The sequence below is a fragment of the Tupaia chinensis genome, unplaced genomic scaffold, assembly GCF_000334495.1.
Source record: "Tupaia chinensis unplaced genomic scaffold, TupChi_1.0 Scaffold000127_2, whole genome shotgun sequence".
Classification (NCBI taxonomy): Eukaryota; Metazoa; Chordata; class Mammalia; order Scandentia; family Tupaiidae; genus Tupaia; species Tupaia belangeri.
Window position 1 is genome coordinate 210,568 of NW_006159596.1, and position 27,035 is coordinate 237,602.

At 38.6% G+C, this 27,035-nt stretch overlaps 1 protein-coding gene across 1 annotated transcript in view; it reads left to right on the plus strand.

Moving 5' to 3' along the window:
* NAA15 (N-alpha-acetyltransferase 15, NatA auxiliary subunit) overlaps nt 1-27,035 on the plus strand; it is an 86,255-nt gene that overhangs the window by 22,959 nt on the left and 36,261 nt on the right. Inside the window, exons 2-9 of the mRNA XM_006144627.3 lie at nt 7,667-7,751; nt 8,703-8,807; nt 12,460-12,617; nt 14,378-14,512; nt 16,466-16,619; nt 20,968-21,087; nt 25,812-25,907; nt 26,051-26,157. Of these exons, the coding sequence (XP_006144689.1) occupies nt 7,667-7,751; nt 8,703-8,807; nt 12,460-12,617; nt 14,378-14,512; nt 16,466-16,619; nt 20,968-21,087; nt 25,812-25,907; nt 26,051-26,157 (960 nt within the window). The remainder of the gene's footprint in view (nt 1-7,666; nt 7,752-8,702; nt 8,808-12,459; nt 12,618-14,377; nt 14,513-16,465; nt 16,620-20,967; nt 21,088-25,811; nt 25,908-26,050; nt 26,158-27,035) is intronic.

Consider the following 27,035-nt stretch of genomic DNA (forward strand, 5'->3'; position numbering starts at 1 on the left):
TTGAACCATTGTTGCATTACAGGAATAGATTTCACGTGGTCATATGCTGCTGATTTGATGAGTTTGTTATTATATTGAGGATTTTTCATCAATACATATCTTCTGTTATACTTTGATTGCTTTTTTCATAATAACTTTTATTTGCTTTTAGAGTTTATCGTCAGACGAGACCAGAAAGCTTAATAGGAAATTTATGGGATGTCCCTTAAGTTGAATATTAGTTATTTTTCTTTTGTGAGAAGACTACTGTCATTTGCAGTAAATGAGCTGTTGTAGAAGTAGTGTTTTTAGGAAAAAGAGATTGAGATCTATTTATATAAATGCACACTGATACATGATGAGGAAAATGAGTTATTCGTAGTTACTTGGAGGGATATGCTATTCTAAATGATTTTTACATTGACAGATAATTAGGGTAATTACATTGAGTATAATTTCTATATAGATCACCCATTTTCATTAATTCAGAATGCAATAGAATGTGAAACTTAATTTCTGTTCTGAAGTATGGTTAAATAAAAATTTAAGTGATACACAGTGTAATTGTATCTCATTCAAAGAAAGGGAAGTTTGATTTTTAATTTGTGTGTGGTAAACTTGGTTAATTGGGGAGATTATTTAGTTGACTGATCTTTGTGTATTTATTGTTCTGATTTTATTTTTAGCATTAAAATGTTTTTATTTATTCATGACAGCATGTGCTCCCACGAGAGAGAGAGAGAGAGAGCGAGTGTAAGTGAGTACCTTCCACAGGGTCTAGCCAAACTGCAATCCTTTCTTCCAGTGTTCTAGTTCGTAGGATTTTGTGTCACTCGTGTGTGCCCAACATGTTTCAGGGTGACCATGCCAGGGACCCAATGCATTTATCAAGTAAGATCGAGTTTCTGTAGAGCGGCACATTACTGCCGTGCTATGTAGCAACCCCTTTTTGACATTTTTATTGTCCATTTGAGGTTTTGTGTGTGTGTGTGTGAATACAAGAGGAAGCACTTTTGACAGGATTTTTTTTTTTTTTTTTTGAGGGGTTTTTTCTTTAAGGCGCGTGCGCTCGCCAGACAGACAGACAGAGACATAGAGACAGAAAGCGAGAAGTCACCCCCTGGGTGGATGGTCACGCCGCAATCCATTCTCCTCCATTCTCCTCTTGGGATCTTGGCATGCACGCACACACGCCCAGCGTGAGTTTTAAGCCACCAGGTCTGGGACGCGAACCGCGGTCGACTACGTGGGAGTCCAGCAACATAGCCATTACGCTAACTGCTGGTTCCCTTGACAGGATCTTGACATGCCACAATCACTTTTCCTCAGTACTTTACTTCCTCTGGATCTTAGACACATTTGTACACATCTGATATGTTTTTGAGATGATCTGGGAATCCAAATCCATGTTTGGTCATGTGGCCTCCAGCCCTGCAGTTCACTATGCTACATACTGTACTAATGTTTTAAATGTAATTGCTTTTTTTTTATTGCTAGAGGGTACATAGGCTTATGGGTGGGGGAAGAGAGAAAGCACCTCCACATTGGAGTATGGTCATGCTGTAATCTGTTTTCTTTCATTTCTCCATTATGTCAGGATTTTAGCACATATGCACACATGCCTGGCATGTTTTTCAAGCCATTGCGGCAAGGATTCAAACCGTGGTTGGCCACGTGTCATCCATCTCACTATACATGGGGCTTAACTACTGTGCCATAGGACTGGCCCTAGGTCCATTTGGTTATTAAACTGAGTGAGCAAGGAAATGAATTGAGATAGTTGAGTTTGTTAATCAGAAACTCTGTTAAAAGATGTAAACTGGGCTGGATGGTGGTGCATCAGTAGAACGCACCATTCTACAAAATAAGAACTTCGAAGGTTCCAGGCTTGTTTCTGGAGACCTTGGTGAGTATGCCTGGCATGTATGCTCATGATTCAGTGCTTGCTGAGGTTAGAGTGGATTGTGGCATCACGACCTTATTGCAAGTATTGTCTCTTTCTCTCTTTCTCTCTCTCTTTCTCTTGCTCTTGCTTATGGAAGAAACAAAGCTTAAAAAGAGCAAAAGAGGCCAGCAGATAAAGTAGCAGTTACATCACTGTACTCCCGCTTAACTGACTTCAGTTCAAGTCTTGGACCTGGTGGCTTGAAATTCACCCTGGGCATGCGTGCATGCGTGCGTGCTTGTGTGTATGTGTGTGTGTGTGTGTGTGTGTGTGCCCCCAAGAGGAGATTGGAGGAGAAGGGATTGTGATGTGGCCATCCCCCCTGGAGAGTGATTTCTCACTTTCCCTCTCGCTGTCTATGCCTCTCTTTCTCTCCAATGAACACAGGCACCCTAAGGCAAAAATCCCCCTTTAAAAATAAAAAGAACAGCAAAGATTTAAACTCTGGGCTTTAATGATGTTTATATTTGTAACATTTAGTAAGATTTCTGTATGTGGTACAAAAAGCTTTTTTTTTTTTTTTTTTGAGAGGTTTTTGCTATAGGGTGCGTGCGCTCGCCAGACAGACAGAGACAGAGAGATAGAAAGCGAGAAATCACCTCCCGGGGTGATAGCCGGTCCCTTCTCCTCCGTTCTCCTCTCGGGATCTTGGGCATGCACACACATGTGCCCGGCGTGAGTTTTAAACCACTGGTCGGGGACACCAACTGCGGTCGGCTACATGGGAGTCCAGCGACATAGCCATTACGCTAACTGCTGGTCTCCAAAAAGCTCTTAAATAGGAGTCAGGGAGCCTGGATTGTAGTCTGAGTTTCGTCACAAACAAGGTATGTAGTCATTTGCAAACTGTTGGTTTCCTTAATTTTACATGTATAATAAGAGTTGAGCTTTGTGTGTGCTTAGATTACAGGATTATCATGAAGATTAGCTGAGATACTGTTGTGAAAGCCTTTAAGAATTGTGGTGGTTTGGGACCAGCAGTTAGTGTAATGGCTATGTCGCTGGACTCCCATGTAGTTGACCAAGGTATGAGTCCCAGACCTGGTTGCTTAAACTCAAGCCGGGCGTGTGTGCGTATGTGCCCAAGATCCCTAGAGGAGAATGGAGGAGAAGGGATTGCAGCGTGGCTGTCCCCCTTGGGGGTGATTTCTTGCTTTCTATCTCTCTGTCTCTGTCTCTGTCTTTCTGGTGAGCACACACACCCTATAGCAAAAATCTCTTAAAAAAAAAAAAAAGAAAAAGAATTGTGGTGTTGTAAGGTATTTTCAGTTAGACCATGAGATAAAGACAACACAAGAGACCAACAGATGATGTAATGGTTACATCGCTGGACTCCCAGGGTTTGAGTCCTGGGTCCAGCAGCTTGAAACTCATGCTGGGTATGTGTGTGCATGTGCCCCAAATCCCGAGATGAGAGTGGAGAAGGGATTGTGTTGTGACCATCTCTTGAATGTGGAGTGGGCTGGGTGATTTCTTATTTTCTAGTCAAAATTTAAAAAATAATAACAAATGAAATTAAATAAATAAATATTTTTTTAAAAAAGCCTGGTGGTTAAGGCTTTGGATTCCCACATGGTCAAGTACCATTTGAGACCTGGACCTGGTGGCCCCTGCTTTCTCACTCCTCCCCCCATCTCTGGTGAGCAGTGTGCCTTATGCAGATTGAAGTAATAATAATAAACAGTAAATGATAATATGTAAAATTGAATTAATAATTCTTTTTAAAATATTTTATTGAGTGTTATTTGTTATTACTCATTTTAATTTGACCAGAAAGAGTGAGAGAGAGAGGAAAGTGAGAAAGCAAACCACCAGGTCTGGGACTTGAACTGAGTTGACCTTGTGGAAGTCCAGTGCCTTAACCACCTTGCCACCTGCTGGTCCCAAATAAATAATTCTTTTAAAAAATTACCTCAGAATGTAATTGCTGTGATTATGACACAGTGATGATATTTTATGATTTCTATAGTTTACCAAAGAAGACTTAGACCTCTTTTGTATCACATTTACTGTTGGGTTGTTGGGAAAGTCATGACTTATTTATTTATTTATTTATATTTTTTTGAGAGCTTTTTGCTATAGGGCATCTGCGCTCACCAGAAAGACACAGAGAGAGACAGGGAGACAGTGAGAAATCACCCCCCGGGGGATGGCCATGCTGCAGTCCCTTCTTCTCCATTATCCTCTTGGGATCTTGAACACAGACGCACATGCGCCTGGTGTGAGTTTAAGCCACCGGGTCTGGGACTTGAACCACAGTCGACTACATGAGAGTCCAGCGATACAGCCATTATGCCAACTGCTGGTCTCAAGTCATGACATATTTCTGCATAGAGGAACATAGACAAAATGCATCATGACTTTCTAAACGGCCCAATATATTTACGTTGATAAATTTAAGTCTTAAGCAAAAAGGCATTAATTATATACTCAACTAAGATAGACTTCCCAGGGCCAGCAGATGACTTGGTGGTTAAGGTGCTGGTCTCCCATATGGCTGACCACAGTTCCAATCTCAGACTTGGTGGCTTTCTCACTTTATCTCTCTATCCCTTTCTCTGTTTCTGTGATAGGCAAATAGGCCCTATAGCAAATTAAAAAGTAATATTAATAAATAGAACAAACTAAAAATTCCTTTCTTACAGAAATTACTATTTTATAACTGTCATTAGTTCAAATATATCATTAATTTTGGGTGTCCTTGTCATTTTCATTTGCTTTAGAATTTCATTTATTTATTTGAGAGATTTTTGCTATAGTGTATGTGTGCTCACTGGAGAGACAGAGAGACAGAAAGTGAGAAATCACCCCTAGGGGAGATGGCCATGCTTCCCTTCTCCTCCATTCTCCTCTCGGGATTTGGGGTATACATGCATATGCTCCTGGCGTGAATTTAGAGTATAAGCCATCAGTTCTGGACTTGAACCACAGTTGACTATTTGGGAATCCAGTGACGTAACCATTATGTTATCTGCTGGCCCCTGTAACTTTAGTTGTTAATAAATCTTATTTCTTATTATTTTTCAGTTTGATTAGACAGAGAGAGAGAGAGAAAGTGAGAGAACAAGCCACCAGGTCGAGGACATGAACCAAGTTTGGCCATGTGGGAATCCAGTGCCTTTAACCACCACACCACCTGCTGGTCCCCAATAAATCTTATTTCTATTTTGTTTTCATGAGTATATTTATATATCTTGGGACACATACCTAAGAGTGGAATTGCTGGATTAGACAGTATGTATGTTTTTTTTTTTTTCTTTTCTTTTTTTGGAGAGGTTTTTACTATAGGGCCCATGTCCTTGCCAGAAAGACAGATACAGACAGAAAGAAAGAAAGTGAGAAATCATCCCCCAGGGGAGGATGGCCACGCCACAATCCCTTCTTTTCCATTCTCCTCTCAGGATCTTGGGTATGCACGCACACATGCCCGGCGTGAGTTTAAGCCACTGGATCCAGTACTTCAACCTCGGTCGATTACATGGGAGTCCAGCTACCTAGCCATTATGCTAACTGCTAGTCCCTGTGTGGTTACTTTTATTAAATACTACCAAACAGTATTTTTTCTTTTAATTGGTTTAATAACATAGAGCTCCTCTCCCAAACATTTTTCCCCCTCAAATTTATTTATTTGTTTACTAATTTGCTAGAGGACTCTTACAAGTGTCCAGGGAGACAGGGAGAAAAGGATCTTTTTTCCTCCATTTCTGCATTCTTTCTGGATTTGGGGCATCACACACACATCCCTGGTGTTTTTTTCCAAATTGCTGGGGCTGGAATTTGAGCTATTGTCAGCCATGTGAGATCCTGCTGTCTTAACCCCTAGGCCACTAGGCCATAAGACCAGCCCCAAACAATTTTCCTGAGTGGTTGAACGAGCTTTTCTCTCCTACCAGCAGTGTATTCAAGTTCAGTTGCTTTGGACTTTACCAGTAATTGATATGGTCTCATTTAACTTAATGGTATAATTTTGATGTATTTATCACCTTTCTGATATGTTTATCAGCTATTAGGACAACCTCTTTTGGGTGGGTGTGTTCAAGATCCTCCCAGCTTTTCATTGTGCTGTCTGCTTTATTGTTAATGTCTCAGGAATTCTTAAAATACGTTGTGTCTTTAAGATATTCATTGAACATATTTACTGTAAATGTCTTCTCCCTGACTTCCATTTTGTTTTTACACTCTTTGTTGAACATTTAAAATTTTCTAGGCTGGATCATGTACAGCAGTGTAGTACCCCACGTGGTGAGCTGGATTCCACATAGGTTACTATGGTTCAAGTTGCAGCACTGGCTGCTTGAAATAATATGCTGGACACAATTGCCTACATGCCCAGAATCCTGAAGGGTTGGAGAAATGGAGGAAAAAGGGTTGTGGCATGATCACACTCTATTGTGGGAGTACTTTGTCTCTGTCTCAATTTCTCTCATTCTCTCTGGCAATCAGGAAAAAAAAATGTAACTTTCTGTACTTTACCTTTCCTTTTTAATTAATTAATTTTTTTTAAAATTTTGCTAGAGGGTATATGCACTAATTGGAGAGAGAGAAAGAGGAAATAAGCCAGTACTTCGCAGTGGGAAATGGTCATGTTGTAATCCCTTCTCCATTTCTCCCTCCTTTGGAGATATTGTCCATGCACATACATGACTTAGTGTGTTTCTCAAGCCATTGGGTCTGAGACTCAAACTGTATGGTTTGCCATATGGGACCCACCTGCCTTAACCACCATACCACTAGTTGGCCTGTATACCTTTTATTTTTTCTGTTTTCTTTTTCTACAACACTTGTTCAACCTTTAAACAAATTTTCCCCCTTTTTTTTTGGTCACAGGATACCTGTATTTGCCAGAGGGACAGAGAGAGGTGCCCCTCCACACACACACACACACACACCCTCACCCCTGGACATGGGTGACAAATACATGACACTACAATCCTTTCTTCTCCATTTCTCTCTTCTTTCCAGATTTTGGGCATGCACACAAACCTGGGGTGTTTCTTTTTTTGTTTCTTTTAAACTTTATTTGAAAATCAGAAGTTAGTTCTCATCCATACTGACTGACTGTAGATTTTTGAAAGTGGTAACAGGTACATGGGTCACCAGAGTGTAGAGCTTGTTGGGTGAATCTTCATCCTTGTTTCATTTTCTGGACAACCGCAACCGCACACGGATTCGATATGGGACATTCCTTATTCCTTTGGCCCAGACAGCTTGGTTGAGCCTGGTATCAATGCGTACATCTGGAGTCCCCATCTCTTTCATGGCAAATTTCCAAATTTCTTTGAGTTCCTGAGGGGCACATTTCTTGAAGCACATGCCATGGATGCGCTTGTGAATGTTGATGGTGTATTCCTGGGTCACCACTTCATTGATGGCAGAACGGCCCTTCTTCTCTCTTCTTTGAGGGGGCTATTCTGCCCGTCCTAAGCACCCTGGGGTGTTTCTTAAATCTCCAAGTCTGGGATGCAAATTGTGTGGTTTACCATGTGGGATCCAGCTACCTTAACCACCAGGCCATGGGTTGACTCCAAGTTTTCTTATTTTTTCTAATCCAAATTCCGCCCTTTTGTTTTGCTTTTATTTTTTTTTATTTGAACCTTTTGTAGTTTTTTGGTGTTATTTTTGTGGAATTTAGACAAATAAGGAAATAACAGTCTCATCTATCAAAATGAGGAATTTAGCATTGAATTTAAAGTTATTTGTATTTCTTACCAAACTCAAAAGTTTTCTTTTTTGTTTTGACAGAGATGTTATGAGCATAAGCAATATAGAAATGGATTAAAATTTTGTAAACAAATCCTCTCTAATCCCAAATTCGCAGAGCATGGAGGTAAGTACAAAACCTACACTTTTAAGTAGATAAGACTTTATTATATGCCTGTCTGTCTTCTTCTATTAGTCTCTGTTACTCCTAGCTGCCTTAAATATTTTCCAGAGAAAATGGGCCTCTTACCTTTGATTCCTATGAGCTGAAATTTAATACTGAGTTTTGAATTTAATGTCAAGAAAAACATATTTTACTTGAGTTTTGATTTATTCCTATTGTGAATAGTAGTTGTGTGGGGAAAGCAGAACAACCTAATAGGACATGTGCTTATTTAAGTAAGATGATATTATAAGGAAAATTTTGTTAGAACTTTAGTTGCGTTGGAGAAATTTAACAGATTTATTTAGAAAGAGACATTTTATGCTTTTTTCATGTATTATAATCTTTGTGTTTATATTTTAATTAGTTTCAACAGACTGAGAAATGTTTAATACCTGGTCTGTATACAGCAGTTTTCTTAAAGCTTATTAGTTTTTGCCTATATGAAGGTGGACAGTTGGATAGTGAGATGTTGTAGAGCATAGCTTTGTGCCTAAACTTGTAAGGAGGCGAAGGGAAAATAAGCTCTCATGGTTGTGATTTTTATAGTTAGACTCTTCAATAATTAATTTTATAACGCGCTATTAGTATTGAAGACGAGGGGGAAAGTAGCAGCTCTCTGTTAGCTTTCTTCACTCTTTGTCTACGTTCACTGTCCTTCACTTTTTACCTTCACTGTACTTGTTTGGAGAAGAAAGAAGTAGAGGGCCAAAGTATATAAAATGATCTCTTACCACTTTTTAAAATATGCATTTTAATTTTCACAAACCTATAAGCCATGCTAATAATTTCAAACTTTTTAATCAGGATACTGTAGCATTTACTTTTGCAATTGTGGTTACCTTTTGTTGTTGATTGTTTTTAATGTTTTATTTATTTTATCTTCCTTTTAATTTTCTTTGTTTTTAAAAACAGAAACCCTGGCTATGAAAGGATTGACCCTTAACTGTTTGGGAAAAAAAGAAGAAGCTTATGAATTGGTTCGTAAAGGTTTGAGAAATGACTTGAAGAGTCATGTGTGTATCCTTTTTGAGATATACTTAAGAATTGAATGGAGACCAGTAGTTGGTGTAATAGCTATGTCGCTGATCTCCCATCTAGCCGGCCACGGTTTGAGTCCTGAACTCAGTGGCTTAAACTCATGCTGGACGCATGTGCTTGCATGCCCAAGATCACGAGAAGAGAATGGAGGAGAAGGGATTGCAGCATGACCACCCCCCTGGGTGGTGATTTCTCACTTTCTGTGTCTCTGTCTTTCTGGCGAGCACACGCACCCTATAGCAAAAACCTCTCCAAAAAAAAAAAAAAAGAATTGAATGGTGTGTTTTGAGCTAAGACAGCAATTGGAGAGTAAAATTTAGATCCTTCTTTTTGATCAACTACAGAGGAAATTATAGTTTCTTTAATAACACCAACTACCTTCATTATGGGAACATTTTTATATATCTGACATATTTTAACATTGTATGTATTTCACAGATACATGGAACTTGCCTCTAAAATATTTATTAAAAAAATCTCTTCTCACTCTTTAAAATAAAAGAGAACATTATACCACCCTTAAATTTATGTGTAGAAACGTAATCGCCAGTGTGACAACATTTGGAGGAAGTGTCTTTGGGAGGTGATTATGTTATGAGGATGAAGTCCTTATGAAGGGGATTCATATCCTTATAAAAGAGGCCCAGTGGAGCGTGTTTGCTCCTTTAACCACGTGAGAGCTTGGCTATGATGTGCCATCTGTGAAGCAGAGAGCAGGTCCTCACCAGACACTGAATGTCTGCTGGCTCCTCTGTCTTAGACTTCCCAGCCTCCAAAACAGTGAGCAATAAATCTGTTGTTTATGAATTACCCAATATGAAGTATTTTTGTTACAGCATCCTCAGTGGACTAAGAGAGGCATCATGCATATTTCATCCTGATCGTAACTTTAGAGAAGAATGCATTATCATAAGGGATATAATAAAGGCATATAGTATACTAGTTAAGAGGACAGGCTTTTAGAGTGTACACTTGGAGTGCGCTTCGCTTTGGTTTGAATCAAAGTCTTAATGACAAAATATGTAACATCATCCCTGATAATGATAGATGCCATACTAGAACCATTGTATTTTACTAGGGAATGTATAAGGGTAGAAGCAAGTAGAAGTGTCTGAGGGAAAGATAGAGAAGAAGTTGTGGGTTGATATTTTTAAAATAGTCTTTAACCAATATTTCTGTACCTGCTTTGTGGGCTAACAGTCTTAAGTGCTGAAACATTGAGCATATTTGCAAGTGTTTACTAGGTCCCTGACACAGTAAATCTGAAGAAAAGATATGAATTTTGCTGTTGAGAAAACTAGAGTTTAATGAAGGAAGATACTTATTAGAAGCATATACAGAACACTTTCAAATATTATATAAAATGTTATGGCTTGTTCAAGGAGTTGTCACTAGTCCACCAAAGTCTGTTAGTTAAGAGTGGCCAGAGCACTAGAAGGTAAGCAAGGGCTTAGTGCATACGCTTGGTTTAAATACCATTCCTTCATTTATAATGATTTTGTAGTGTTCTGAGTGTACCTGTTTTACCATGATTTGTGTTCTTCTTCTTGAGCATAACTTTCTTTCAGTTTTAGCATTGTTGGGTCTGGCAGCTGGCGTGGTGCTGGATTCCCACATGTTGATCACAGTTCGAGACCCAGACCTAGCAGCTTGATTTCTCACGTTCTCTCCCTTTCTCTTGCACTCAATCTGTCCCTTTTTCATCAAGTTCAAATAAAGAAAATAAAGTTAAAATAATTATTAAAAAATAAAATAAATACATTTTAGCATTGTTAAAATGATTGAGAATAGGTTTTTTGGAGAGATGAACATTAAATGCAGTTTTGGCAGGTGGTGTGGTAGTTAAGGGTGCCAGATTCCCACATGCCCGACTATAGTTTGAGTCCCAGACGTGGTGGCCTACTTTCTCACTTTCTCTTGCTCGCTTGCTCTGTCCCTCTCTGGTCAAATTAAAATGAGTTAATAAGTTAAATAAAAATTCTTTAATAAAAAAGAAAAAATGCAGTTTTAAAGTTGTTGTAACTTTAGAGATTTTAAATCCTGAAATGTAGGGCATTGGTGATAGAAAGGGGGACAGGGGCCAGCAGATGGCATGGAGGTTAAGATGGCTGGATCCTACATGACTGACTATACAGTTCAAGTCCTGGATCCAGTGGCTTGAAAAATCACTCCAGGCACATGTGCGTGTATGCTCATAAAGTTGTAGGAGGAATAGAGGAGAAGGGATTGCGGCGGGACTATCCCTCCAGGGGGTAATTTCTCTCTTTCTCTCTCTCTATCTCTCTCTGGCAAGTGGATTTTCCCTATAGCAAAACTTGAAAAAAAGAAGGAGAAAGAAAGCAAGTAAGCAATAAAGATAGGTAATGGGTAATGAGTAATGGGACTTATTAATAGATGGCCAAGTCTAGCATTTCTTTCTTTCTTTTTTTTTTTTTTAGCATCATTATTATTTGTTTAATTTGACTAGAGAGAAACAGAGAGAGAAAGGGAAATTAGGAAAGTAAGTCTCTAGGTCCAGGACTCGAACTGTTACCGGCCATGTGGGAATTCTGTGCCTTAATCACCACACCACCTGCTGGCCTTGTTTCTTGGGTTTTTAAAGCTATGTCACTGAGAGGGTTTTTGTCAAGTTTTGTCATTTGTATTATGAAAACAAAGATTATTTTCCAAATATATAAATAATGTTAAGTGTGTATTTATAGTTACACATGTCATCCTAGATGTTCTGCATTTACTGACTTTGTTGAGGATCCCTGGCACAGAAGTTGTTAGATTGAGAAGTTTGAGCCTGATCTGAAAGAGAAACTTCATAAGCTTCTGGAGAGGAAAAAATATTTTAAAATGTCCAGTGTGAGTTTAAGCTACCAGGTCTGAGATTTAAACCATGGTCGATTACATGGCATTCCAGCCATGTAACCATTAGGCCATCTACTGGCCCCAATTATGTGTGTTTTACTATAAAGAAGAGAAACTTAACATAGGAAGTTTGGGTGACTGTTGACGTAATCAATATCTAAAGTGAAAAGGACTTCTGTTAGGGGATTGGGATATTTTCTGCCTTTTTAGCATTTTGTATTACCTGTAATTTTGCTTTCTTATCTGTGTCCATTACTAAACATTATGTTCTTTGAATATGGAGACTAGTTTGATCACTCTAATTACTAAGAATATTTAATACCTATTTGTTGAAGGAATGAATGGTTTTACATATAGTTACATTTAGGAACTTTTTATTGTGCTAAAAGTTGTTTTAAATTGTTAACTAAAAAAAGAAAACCTACATAATTTTATGTAATTATGTGACATAGAGACTAATTTTTCCTTTTTTTAAATAGTAAAGACAATTTCTTCCATTTTATAAGTACGAAAACTTAATGAGATGAACTTTTCCTAGGTTAAAGAGCTAATGAGATAGGCTGTACCAACTTTTTTCTGACTCCAGAGGCTATACTCTTTCCACTGACTGGACTGCCTTTTATTGTGGTATTCCCTCCTTTCCCCCCTTTTTTTTTTTTTTTTTTGTTTAAGCTTGTAATTTTTTAAATGGCTATCGTTTTCTGAGTTTACTGGGAGATCATTTGGAGCAGGGTTTTTTTCACTTGTAGGTTGTATCCTTAACTAAATTCTTTAGGTTGGCATGTCTATGGACTTCTTCAGAGGTCAGACAAGAAGTATGATGAAGCCATTAAGTGTTACAGAAATGCACTAAAATGGGATAAAGACAATCTTCAAATCTTAAGGGACCTTTCCTTACTACAGATTCAAATGCGAGATCTTGAAGGTTACAGGGTAAGTAAAGTATTTTTTTCATTTGAATGGGAAAATATTGATTTTTTATACTTTTGAGAACCTCCTGTTAAAAAAATTGTTTTTGCTCCATTTTTGAGAAGAATTTAATAAGACTTTTTTCCTCTTACCATAGTGGTTGTATTTGTGATTGGAATAATCAGATTTTAAGAATAAATTATTTTATTCTGAGGTAGATCTGGATTACTGTGTAGGATTTAGTAAATTTTAACATTAATACTATTCAGAGAGACAATTTCGTTGTCTGGTATTAACCTCTATCTTTCATTACTACATTTTACTGGAAGAGAATTTTTTTGTTGTTTTCCTTTTTGTAGCTTTGCTTTAACCATTGAATTAGTCTTGGGTCTGTTTAGTCCCCATTTCATATTCTTGGTTCTCCATGGTAATCCCTGTTGATTTGTTTTCTATATATGTCATAATTCAGTACTTAGGCATTTATTTTATTTTTTAAAAGATTAATTTTATTTATTCATTCATTTATTTTAACTTGATCAGAGAGAACACACAGAGAGAGGGGAAAGTGAGAAAGGAAACTACCAGGTCCGGGACTTGAACTGTGGCCAGCTATGTAGGAGTGTCTAGCACCTTCAACCATTATACCACCTGCTGTTTCCCTAGACATTTATTTTCTAATAAATTTTTGAATAACTTTTTCCCTTTTTATAATCATCCCATTTCTTTTCTTGGAATAAATAGATCAGGAAAGAAGGTGTCTGATCTTGAGTTTTTTAAAAAATCATAAGATTAGCTTGAAGGCTTTGTTGTGCCTCTTTTTTATTTCTTTTCTTTTTTTTTTTTTAAGATTTTTGCATGTTTGCTCACTGGAGAGACAGAGATGGAAAATGATAAATCACTCCCTAGGGGGATGGCCATGCCATAATCTCTTCTCCGTTTTCCTCTTGGGATTTTGGGCATGCACACACAAACACACACACACACACACACACACACACACGTGAAGCCAAGAAGTCCAGGACTTGGACTGTGGTTGGCTGTGTGAGAATCTAATGACGTAATCATTACGTGATCTGCTGATCCCTTGTGCTTCATAACAAATATTTCTTTACTTCTATAAAGCTACACAATGTGGATGTTTGAAACTAATTTTTATTTATCTTCTAATTTGCTGAAAGGTGCATGTACTCACCAGAGAGAGAGCAAAAGATGAGAAAGGGCCAGCAGGTGGCGTGGTGGTAAAGATACTAGAACCCACATAACCAACTGCATAGTTTGTGTCCTGGGCCCATTTGCTTGAAAATCAAGGTGGACGTGATTGTATACTGGCCCCAAATCCCTAGAGAATGGAGCAGCAGGGATTGCAGCATGGCCATTTCCCCAGCCGGTGGTTTCTCACTTTGCCTGTCCCTCTCTGTCTGTCTCTGGTAAGCGTACCCACCTATAGCAAAAACAAAAAAGAGAAGATGTGAAAGTACTCCCCGTGGGAAATGGTAACACCACAGTCCCTTCTGTTTCTTCCTCTTCAGGGTTTTGGCCACACACAGGGGCCTAGCATGTTTTTCAAGTTGCCGGATCTAGGACTCGAACTGTGTAGTTGACCATTTAGGACCCAGCTGCCTTAAACATTGTGCCACAAGAAGGCCTGGAAACTATTCTTTATTATAGTTTCCAACATGGTGTTGCAAATTGTTAAGTGTTGTGGGATAAATTAATTTCTTTTAAAGGAGCCTTTAGCTGTAAACCTGATATAAAGTATTTCCCTCTCTCTCCCCCCTTTTAAGGAAACGAGGTATCAGTTACTTCAACTTCGACCTGCACAGAGAGCATCGTGGATTGGTTATGCTATAGCTTACCATTTATTAGAAGATTATGAAATGGCAGCAAAGATTTTAGAAGAATTTAGGAAAACACAACAGGTAATAATCAAAAGCCATTTTGATTAATTGACTAAGTCTGATTCTAAGTATAATGAAAGAAGTATAGTGTGAATTTCTATTTTGAAATAGTTTCAAACTTAAAGAATAGTACATGAATAGTATAAACTTCATGTGGATGTTACTTATATCAACTGATTGTTGATATTTGACTCATTCACTGTAAAATCTTGATATCTTTCTCTAAATTTTCTTGCTTAAACATTTGAGAGGAATTACAGACATCATATGATCTTTTCTTTTTTTTACAGAATTATTTATTTATTTAATTCCATTTGTTGTTATTTTTTAATTTGACCAATCAGAGACAGAGAGAAAGGGGAAGCCGGAAAGCAAGCTGCCAGGTCCAGGACTTGAACCATGGTCGGCCATGTGAGAATCCAGCACCTTTAACCACCACATCACCTGCTGGAGCTCTGTATGGCCTTTTACCCCTAAATGCTTCGGTGTATTTTTCTTAAGAATAACAATATTCTGTCAGTCTGTATATAAGACTACATAGATTATCATAATTTGGGAACTTAACATTAATGTACTACAGTAGTTTTGCACTTATCTGCAAGGATACCTTCTGAAAACCCGAAAGGATCCTTGAAACTGCAGATAGTTATGAATTCTATGTAATACTATGTTTTTTCTATCTATGCATGTGTATGGTAGAGTTTAATTTATAAATTAGGCACAGTAAAGGATGAAAAACAGGATTGCGGCAAAGCCATCCACCGTGGGATTTCTCGCTTTCTGTCTCTCTCTGTCTTCCTGGTGGGTGCACACACCTGATAGCAAAAACCTCTCCAAAAAAAGGAAAAGCAACAATAAAATAGAACAATATAGTATGATAAAAATGCAGGCATATGATACCCAAGTTGACTACTAAGTGACTAATGGGTAGTTAGCATGTGCAGTATCTAAGTGTTAGACAGAAGTGTCTGTACATGTTCCAGGCAGGGTAGAGTGGAGTAGCAAGAGGTTTCATCACACTACTCAAAATGCTTTGCAATTTAAAAGCCCAAGAATTTCTTATTTCTGGAATTTTCCTTTTGATATTATTGGACTGTGGTCAATCAGATAAAGTTAAACCATGGAAAAGGGGGGCTAATGCAATATTAGTTAATCTACTGCCCATATTAGAATTTACGAATTTTCTAGTTGTATCTTTTCTGGTTTTTTTTTTTTTAATCCCCTTTCCATTTCAGGATCAGGTTTAGACTGATAACCTTGCATTTAGTAGTCATTTATATCTTCAGTAACTTTTTATCTTGAATAGCTTTGAAGAATTTGTATTTTATAATACTGGTATTTTTGAAGAATACAGGGCAGTGCTTTTATTGAATGTGCCTTAGTTGTGATTCGTCTAATGTTTCCTCATTATTAGCTGTAGTTAGGCATTGGCAGGAAACTACAAAAATTATATTGGGTCCTTCTCAGTTTATCACAAAAGGCATATGATATCTCTTTGTTACATTTGATTATTTGATTAAGGTGATATCTGCAACTGTAAATTTGATTTTTTTTCATCTCACATTTAATAAATAAGGGTCTTTTCCTCTTCAAACTTTTTTACCACTAGTTTTAGCGTTCATCTTGACTCTTGCTTGACTCAGTTATTGCAGTGATTGTTGCAAAATGGTGCTTTTCTAACTCTGTCATTCCTTCTAGGCATATTTTGTGAAATTCTACTGTTAAGTAATACTTTTCCTTCTTCCTCATTTATTTTTCATATGTAAGAATTTATGGAATATTGTTTAAGTCATTGTGTTAAAAGTTAATATTATCATTACTTAGTTGCTCCATAGAGATATTTCAAAGTTTTTAAAAATACTTTTATCGACTAGACATTAGCCTTTCACTTCTTACATGTTTTTGAGTGTGTAAACAATTTTCTAATATGAAAATAAAATTCTCACTGTTAGTATTCCTTCTATCCATGTACAGACATCCCCTGATAAAGTGGATTATGAATATAGTGAACTCCTTTTATATCAGAATCAAGTTCTTCGAGAAGCAGGTCTCTATAGAGAAGCTTTGGAGCATCTTTGTACTTATGAAAAGCAGATTTGTGATAAACTTGCCGTAGAAGAAACCAAAGGTATTTTTTAAAGAATGTAACTTCTTTTTTCTTTTTTTTTACGAGAGATTTTTGTCATAGGGTGTGTGTGCTTGCTTGCTGGAGAGACAGAGACAGACAGAAAGCCAGAAATCACCTCCCAGGGGGATAGCCACCCCACAATCCCTTCTCCTCTGTTTTCCTCTTGTGATTTTGGGCATGGACGTCCATGTGGCCAGGGTGCGTATTAAGACGGTCTATGACTTGAACTGCAGTGGACTACATGTGATCACGTCCAGCAATGTATTGATGCCATCTGCTGGTCCCAAGAATATAACTTAGTCTAATAATTATGGCAAAGGTCAGGCTGAAAAATCATCTAGTTACTACTGAAAATTTCATATAATGTTTTGAAGATAGAGAGTCTATCAGTTAGGTATGTTGTATAGTTTGTAATGTGTGAAAAATCACAGTTAAACAATGTATATTGTTGGTATAAGAAAATGTGAACAATAAAAATTATTAAATGAAATGGCTCAATAAAATATGCTTTCTTTAAATAAATATCTTTCTATTGAAAATATTGCAGTGTTTATCAAAACATAGGAGGTAATTATTTAGTTGAGTAATATAGGATTAAATTTTTTAGAAACTGTTTATTAACAAAACTCTGGTTTATGTAATATGTGCCATTATTGTCTGTAATAAATTTGGTAAATCAGTCTTAACTAAAATACATGTAGGACATTCCTAAGGGTCTTTCTGATTAATTTGAATATCTTTGAGGATATAGGGAAACATGAATTCTGGGTAAAAAAGAAACTAGAGATTTGGGTTCATGTATGTGGATGGTAATAAGATCAGATCCCTAAGTAACAAGCTCTGGTGCTGCCATTTATTGGAGTACTTAGAAAAAAGTCTTAGGTTTTAGAACTTCAGGAAGTGATTGTAAAATGAAAGAGGAATAACAGTATTGTTTAAGAATCACCATATGAAATGTTGCTTTGCCCTTGCTAGTCGAGGAAATAAAGTTTGCTCAAGGTTTTAAATTCCTTTGTCTCACCTTGACCTCAAATACAGTGGAAGTGCTTAGTGGTGATAGCCATTTATTTGCCAGATGAACTTTTATCAAAGGACAGTGCTACTGGCAAGAAAAACTGGAAATCTCAGGCTCCTGGAACTTAGTTGTGAACTATAGATCCAGGATAGCTCTTTCATTTTCATTGTTCATCTCTTAGTAGTCTACCAATATACAGGGAGCAGCTTCTGGGCTAATGAAAAGATTATAGATGTGAAAACAACTAGTTTGGTCATCTTTCATTGGCTACAAAGTAGCTTGTATGACCAGGGATAAGACTTGGGCCTCAATTTCTTTCTTTTTTTTTTTCTTTTCTTTTTTTTTTTTAAATTTTGCCAGAGGGTATGTGTACTTATAAAAGAGAACGAGTCAGAGAGGGTAAGTGAAAAAGCACCCCTTATGGGAAGTGGTCACTCCACATCCCTTGTCCATTTCTTCCTCATTTCTGGATTTTGGGTATGCATGCACATGCACCTGATGTATTTTTCAAGTCACCAGGTTCAGGACTTAAATTGCAGTCAGCCCTGTGGGATTCCGTCACTTTAACCACTACGTTACAGGCCAGCTTAATCTTCAAAGCATTCTTTTTTTTTTTTGGAGAGATTTTCACTACAGGGTGTGTGTGCTCACCAGACAGACAGAGACATAGAGACAGGAAGCGAGAAATCACCCCCCAGAGGGGATGGTCATGCCGCAATCCCTTCTCCTCCATTCTCTCGGGATCTTGGGCACGCACATGCACCCAGCGTGAGTTTTAAGCCACCAGGTCCGGGACACGAACCGCGGTCGACTACGTGGGAGTCCAGCAACATAGCCATTACGCTAACTGCTGCATCCCAATCTTCAAAGCATTCTTAAGAACATTATTTAATTTGATTCTTTTTTTAATATTTTCTGTTTGAAAATTTTGCCAGATGGCATGAGCACTGGCAGGACAGACACACAGATTGAGAGAAAGTGAGAAAGTATTCCTCACCCCAGGATAAATGGTTATGCTACAATCCCTTCTCCTCTAACTTCTCCCTTGTTTTGGGATTCTGGCCATACACACACATATGCCTGGTGTTTTTTTCAAGCTGAGTCTGAGGTTTGAACCTTGTAGTCAGCCATGTGTGGTCCAGCCACCTTAACCACCATGCCGCCAGCTGGCCCATCATTTGACATTTGATTTTTTTTTTCCCCCCTTTTTAAGCTGTAGGGCATGTGTGCTCACTGGAGAAAGAGAGAGAAAGTGAGAAATCATGAGAGAGAAAGAGGAGAAGTAAATAATCCCCCAAGGGAGATGGGCATACCACAGTGTCTTCTCCTCCATTCTCTCAGGATTTTGGGTGTGCGTGCAGACACCTGGCATGTTTTTCAAGTCACTGAATCCAGGACTCCAACCAGAGTCAGCCATGTGGGGTCCAGCACCTTTATGTCCTTGCTACTTGCTGACCCCCAAAGGATTTTTCTTAAGAGCGTGCATTTATGCTGACTGAGGGATGATCCAATAGAGACAGAATGTTTGACACAGTAGAGGGGATATGATCTAATGGATAAGTTGAAGGTTAATCTTAGAGGAGAAATGGAATAATCATCAATAAGAAATGATAGGGTATATTGACAACCGAGTAAATGTAAGGTCTTTTTGGGAATTATATTTTTTCCTTTCAGGGCCAGTTTATTCAGCAAGTGAGTTGTTACATACTCCATAGCAGATTCCAACTTCCATGACCACTGTACTTTAAAATTTTTTTAGATTTAATTTATTATTTTATTGGACCAGAGAGAGAGGGAAAACAAAAAAGCAAACCTCCAGGTTTGGGCCTCGAACCATGGTCAACCATGTGAGATCCAGCACCTTAACTACCATGCCACCTACTGGCCCTGGAGTTCTTTTCTAATTGCTTCAATTTTATAAATAATAGCAAACAGGGTCATCAGATAATTCCACAAAGTGTATGTTGAATACCTACTTTGAGCCAAGTATTGGGGATAGAGTATGTAAGGAAAATGCAAGGGAGCTGAGAATAGAATCAGTTTTTGGAAATTTTAGCATTTCTGGTGGTGGTAGTGGAGAGCAGAGGACAAGATGGTTGCAGTTACTTGAGAACTTCCTGGAGTAGATGAGTGGGTATATTTAAGCAAAATCTTTTATTGTTCATTTTTATACCACTAGTTCCTACCACACAAAAGGGGAAGAGACTAAAGGAAGGAAATGGAAATAGACGTAGTGTCAGAGAGTAAAGTTGCAGGTTATTTTTTCTGTTTTCCATTAAGAATGTAAGGCAGGCTCTGTCAGCTTTGGCACTGTTGATAATTGGGACCTGAGCAAGTGATTGGAGACGGATCTCTCTTTTTTACGTTGTAGGGTGTATAACAGGACTCCTAGCTTCTACCTATTAGATGCTTATAGCCTTCACCATCCTTACTCTGACAACCAAAATGTCTTCAGATGTCAAATGTCACCTGGCAGAGTTCTTTTGTAGTTGACTAAGAAATCATGAAGTTATAGTATTAGGTTGGGTTGTTAACGTGGATGTTGAAATTTTAATATGAGATCAGGAATAATTGAGAAGTAGATAATGGCATGGTGAGAGAGCCTTCAATGAATATAAAAGAAATGTAAAAGAAATTTAGAGAAATGGAAGATAGCAGACAGAGCTAGAAGCTCCAAAATAAATCAAAAGAAGGGAGTGGAAAAGTAGCCTGGAGCTAGACAGATTCTCAAAATAAATTGATATTGTGAAGAAAATAACATTTCTAAATAATGCAAACTTATAATAAAATCACATTATTCAGAATAATTACAATAATGTGAAAAATGGATTGGTGAGAAAGCAATTGTCCAGGTCTAAGACTCGAACCGCGGGCGGCCATGTGGGTGCAGGGGTAAAACACTGATCTGTGAGATAATCCCATGTGAGAAGGTTCCTGGTTCAAGTACAGAGACCTCGCTGAGTACACCAAACAAGTGCTTGCTCATGACTTGAAGCTGGATGAAGACTGGGAGTGGATTGTGGTATTAGAACATTGTTAGGGGATACAGTCTCTTCCCTCCCTTCTCTCTCTGCTGTTTTCTCTTCCTCCTCCCTCTCTTTCTCTTCTTTGCTCATGGAGGAAATTAACTTTTTTTTGAAGGAGGTACCAATAAATTAACATAGTAAATAGTCTTCTTTAAGGGAATTGGGAACTCAGGAGGATACCAGATCCATTCACTTCCAAACATTGGTTTATAATGAGATTTTAAGAGAAAATATAAGGAAACAAAGTTACAATAGATATTTTTAGGTATTTAGTTAATTTGTTGTCCTGTTTTGTTTTGTTAATCAGGGGAACTTCTGTTGCAATTGTGTCGTTTGGAAGATGCTGCTGATGTTTATAGAGGACTACAAGAGAGAAATCCTGAAAACTGGGCCTATTACAAAGGCTTAGAAAAAGCTCTCAAGCCAGGTAGTGTTATTTAAAACTTTCAAAATTTTAGCTTCTTCCTTTTTATTTCTTATTTTTAAAAATTGTGCCATAGGGTGTATGTATGCTTGCCAGGGAGGGAGGAAAAGAGAAAGGAGAAGAAAGAAAGCACCCACCAGAGGAGATGACCTTGCCACAATCCTCTCTCCTCCATTCTCCTCTCAGGATGTTGGGCACATAAGCACATGTGCCCAGTTTGCTCCTGAAGCCACCAGGCCCAGCACTCAAACTGCAGTCAGCCATGTGGGATCAAACTGCCCTACCTGTAGTGCCATCTGGTCGTCCCATGACTTCTTTTTTTAATGTGCTTTTTTTTTTTTAGAATTTTTAAAATTTAATTTTATTTATTGTTATTATTTTTAATGTGCTGTAGGGCACGTGCACTCACCACAGAGAGAGAGAGAGAGAGAGAAAGCCACCAGCTTCTGTGCTCAAAGCAAGATCATCCATGTGTGAATCTGTTGCCCTAATCAACATGCCACCTGCTGGTCCTTTAATGTACATCTTATGACCTCTTTGAAGAGCACAACCAGAAAAGTAGTTTCAAAGTCTGAATACAGGGACCAGCAGATGGTATAATGGTTATGTCGCTGTACTCCCACATAGTCGACTGCAGTTGAGTCCTGGACCCAGGACTCATGCTGGGGTTGCCGGCAGGGAGCATGGTGACTAAGGGCATTGGATGCCCACATGGCCGACTGTGGTTCGAGTCCCACACATGGCGGCTTGCTTTCTCACTTTCTCTCTTCCTGTCCCTCTCTGGTCAAATTAAAAAATAAGTAAGGGACCAGCAGATAACACAATGGCTATGTCACTGGACTCCCATGTAGTCGACTATGGATCAAGTCCTAGACCCGGTGGCTTAAACTCAACGCCCGGTGCGTGTACGTGCATGCCCAAGATCCTGAGAGAAGAATGGAGGAGAAGGGATTGCGGTGTGGCCATCCCCCCTGGGGGATGATTTCTTGCCTTCTGTCTCTCTGTCTCTCTCTGTCTTTCTGGCAAGCACACGTGCCTTATAGCAAAAACCTCTCCCCCCAAAATAAATAATAAATAAATAAATAGAACAATTCTATTAAAAAAAAAAAAACTCATGCTGGGTGTGCGCATGTGTGTGTGTGCCCAAGATCTCGAGAGAAGAATGGAGGAGAAGGGATTGTGGTATGGCCATCCCTCCTGGGAGGTGATTTTTTGCTGTCTGCCTCTCTTACTCTGTGTCTCTGGAGAGCACATGCGCCGTATATAAAAAAAAACTTAAAAATAAAAAAACCTGAATATAAAAATATATTTATAAACTTAAGTTTAATATGAAAAGTTGAGTATGTTCTGTACTTTTTCTCCAGCAAATTTATAGTAATGGTTGAGAAAGAATATTAGTAATAACTTGAGAAAAAATTTACAGTTGATATGGTACAGTAACATGGGGGTGGAGCACTGCTCTATATTGCTAAGACCACGAGAGGCCTGAATTTGGATACTAGATTGACGTAAACATACCAGGTATACCATTGTGCACCTGTTGTCCTAGCTATTTGCAGGAGAAGGATGGTGGCATGACGAGACCCTGTTAGAGGTATTCCCCCTCAGAAAAAGACAAATTTAAAATTAAAAAAATCACAAGTGTATAATAGCATCTGAAACTTGAAAGAGTTTTTATTGACAGAAATGGAGATAGCTTCCTGAAAATAAAGGAAGCGTAACCTCTGTGGCAGCAGGATGGACTTGTCAGGGTCACACGAAGATATTCAGGTTGCTTGAGTAGTGCTCCTTCTTTGTTTGTTTGTTTGTTTGTTTTGTTTTGTTTTGTGGGAAGAATTAAATTTAGATTACTCAGGGGCCAGTAGGTGGCGTGGTGGTTGAGTTGCTGGACACTCCCACATGGCTGACCACAGTTTGAGTCCTGGACCTGGTGGCTTCCTTTCTCACTTGCCCTCTCTCTCTCTCTCTCTCTGACTTTCTCTGGTCGAGTTAAAAGTAAATAAAGTTAAGTAAAATAATTCTTTAAAAAGAGAAAGTAAAATACATGTCAAAGAGCAATGTACACATTGATTGTAAGTCTGAATACAGGGACCAGCAGATGGTATAATGGTTATGTCGCTGTACTCCCACATAGTCGACTGCAGTTGAGTCCTGGACCCAGGACTCATGCTGGGGTTGCCGGCAGGGAGCATGGTGACTAAGGGCATTGGATGCCCACATGGCCGACTGTGGTTCGAGTCCCACACATGGCGGCTTGCTTTCTCACTTTCTCTCTTCCTGTCCCTCTCTGGTCAAATTAAAAAATAAGTAAGGGACCAGCAGATAACACAATGGCTATGTCACTGGACTCCCATGTAGTCGACTATGGATCAAGTCCTAGACCCGGTGGCTTAAACTCAACGCCCGGTGCGTGTACGTGCATGCCCAAGATCCTGAGAGAAGAATGGAGGAGAAGGGATTGCGGTGTGGCCATCCCCCCTGGGGGATGATTTCTTGCCTTCTGTCTCTCTGTCTCTCTCTGTCTTTCTGGCAAGCACACGTGCCTTATAGCAAAAACCTCTCCCCCCAAAATAAATAATAAATAAATAAATAGAACAATTCTATTAAAAAAAAAAAAACTCATGCTGGGTGTGCGCATGTGTGTGTGTGCCCAAGATCTCGAGAGAAGAATGGAGGAGAAGGGATTGTGGTATGGCCATCCCTCCTGGGAGGGGATTTTTTGCTGTCTGCCTCTCTTACTCTGTGTCTCTGGAGAGCACATGCGCCGTATATAAAAAAAAACTTAAAAATAAAAAAACCTGAATATAAAAATATATTTATAAACTTAAGTTTAATATGAAAAGTTGAGTATGTTCTGTACTTTTTCTCCAGCAAATTTATAGTAATGGTTGAGAAAGAATATTAGTAATAACTTGAGAAAAAATTTACAGTTGATATGGTACAGTAACATGGGGGTGGAGCACTGCTCTATATTGCTAAGACCACGAGAGGCCTGAATTTGGATACTAGATTGACGTAAACATACCAGGTATACCATTGTGCACCTGTTGTCCTAGCTATTTGCAGGAGAAGGATGGTGGCATGACGAGACCCTGTTAGAGGTATTCCCCCTCAGAAAAAGACAAATTTAAAATTAAAAAAATCACAAGTGTATAATAGCATCTGAAACTTGAAAGAGTTTTTATTGACAGAAATGGAGATAGCTTCCTGAAAATAAAGGAAGCGTAACCTCTGTGGCAGCAGGATGGACTTGTCAGGGTCACACGAAGATATTCAGGTTGCTTGAGTAGTGCTCCTTCTTTGTTTGTTTGTTTGTTTGTTTTGTTTTGTTTTGTGGGAAGAATTAAATTTAGATTACTCAGGGGCCAGTAGGTGGCGTGGTGGTTGAGTTGCTGGACACTCCCACATGGCTGACCACAGTTTGAGTCCTGGACCTGGTGGCTTCCTTTCTCACTTGCCCTCTCTCTCTCTCTTCCCCTGTCTCTCTCTGGTCAAATTAAAATAAATGAATGAATAAATGAAATTAGATAATTAAAAAAAAAGTTTCATCACTCAAATATCCAGAGATTCACTTTTTCCCATGCACAGCACCCTCTACCATAAATGGGATTCACTATGGGAACAAGCCTAGAAAAAAATAGGCAGAATCCTTATGATCTGATTTGAGGCTGTGTTTCCCTCCAGGTAAGTGAGAGTGAATCATTCTTCATGTCACTTGTATATGACATCTTGCTGAATATTACTTTGTAACATAGATTCTGAAACTACCATAGGGAACACTAGGTAATTTTCTCCCAGCAAAAGTGAGAGTGTAGATGATAGAAGATTCTAAGCTGAATACAGGAAGTTGGTGACCATGAAACCTGGATAGTTAGGAGAAAGTACCAATTAGGAATCGGGGAGGTGAAAATCATAGTTGTTGAAATAAGACACTTAGTAGACTGAATAAGAGTGGCCACAGCTGAGAAAAACGTAGTGAAGTAGATGATTAAGCTGAGGAGAATGCTCAACATGCACACTGAGAGTATAAAAGAAAATAAGGGAACCAGCAGTTAGCGTAATGGCTATGTCACTGGATTCCCACGTAGTTGACCACAGTTCGCATCCCGGACCCGGTGGCTTAGAACTCACACCAGAGAGTGTGCGTGCGTGCCTAGGATCCCGAGAGGAGAATGGAGGAGAAGGGATTGCGGCGTGACCATCCCCCCTGGGGGGTGATTTCTCACTTTCTGTCTCTATGTCTCTCTTTCTCTCTCTCTCTCTCTCTGTCTGGCGAGCGCACGTGCCCTATAGCAAAAACCTCTCCAAAAACAAAAAAAAAAAGAAAAGAAAATATAAAAGAAACTCAGAGAAATGGGAGATAGTGTATAGATCTGGGTGCTCCAAAATAAATCAAAGAAGAGAAATTAGAGATAGAAGCTAAAGAAAATAGTAGCAGTACCAAGACTTTTTCAGAACTCAAGGAGTTCTTAGATTTTGAACCTACCTGAAGCAGAACAAGATAAAGAAAATTACGTACTTTATATGATTTAAGGGTATTTAACATGTGAAAATATTGGAAAGAAAGATCATAAAATTATTATTGATATATTTAGGTGATAATATTAGAATTTTTTTCTCATCTTCAGATTTTCTTTATAATATTATTTTTATATACTTTGAGAGATTTATAATCTGCCAGGAAAATACAATTAATGATTACATATAAAAATAATTTTTCTCTGTAGCTAATATGTTAGAACGCCTGAAAATTTACGAGGAGGCCTGGACTAAATACCCCAGGGGACTGGTGCCAAGGAGGCTGCCATTAAACTTTTTATCTGGTAAGTGAGAACAGTGGCTAGAGAATGAAAATGCTTTTGCAGTTTAATTGTCTGTTGGTTTTAAGTATGACTGTTCGTGTTAAAGTATGTATGATTAGAATTGTCTGGAAAAGTGGAAGCCAACAGGATTTTTTTCTTTCAAGGTGAGAAGTTTAAAGAATGTTTGGACAAGTTTCTAAGGATGAATTTCAGCAAGGGTTGTCCACCAGTCTTCAATACTTTGAGATCATTGTACAAAGATAAAGAAAAGGTAAAGCAAAGTGTAGTGGTTTCTTTTATCTGTCTTTTTTTTTTTTTAATGTATTTTGGATAGTTGACTTTTGTGCACAATAGTACATGTTTTAAAATCTGGCATCGTTTCTATTTTGCAGTTTTTTGTTTTTACTGCCAGAGGCACATGTGTTTGCCAGGAGGGGAGAGACAGAGAAAAGGAGAAAGCATCTCCCCCCATAGTGGGGTGAGGTCATACCATAATCCTTTCTCTTCCATTTTTGCACTCTGTTGAGATTTCAAGCATGCCTATGTGCCTGGTGTGTTTTTCAAGCTGCAGGGGCTGGGATTTGAGCCACTGTCAGCCCTGTGGGATATGGCTCCCTTACTAGGCTACAAGGCTGATCCTAATTCTTGATTCTTATTAAAAGAGCAAATATTAACTGTGTGTGCCATGTATGTGATTTGTTATAAGAATGAATCAAAATATAAATCATTCACATCATTGTGTCTTTGTTCAGCCTTTTCCTGATTTGTGGTTTAGCTGATGCTTTATTTTCTAGCAGGGAGAAAGAGTTTAACAGTAAGTTGTTTTTGTTGATGTTATTTTTTTTTTTTAAAGATTTTTGCCATAGGGTGTGTGTGCTCTCCTGAGGGAGACAGAGAGATAGAGACAAAGTGAGAAATCAACCCCCAGGGAGGGGGGTGGCGGCCACTATGCAATCTCTTTTCCTCCATTCTCTTCTGGTATTTCGGTCACATACGCACCCAGCATGATTTTCAAGTCACCAGGTCCTGGACTCCAACCGCAGTTGATGATGTGGAAGTCCAGTGCCTTAACCAGTGCCCCACCTGCAGGCCCCAACAGTAAGTTTTCTTTTTTTTTTTTTTAGAGAGAGAGATTTGCTACAAGGCGTA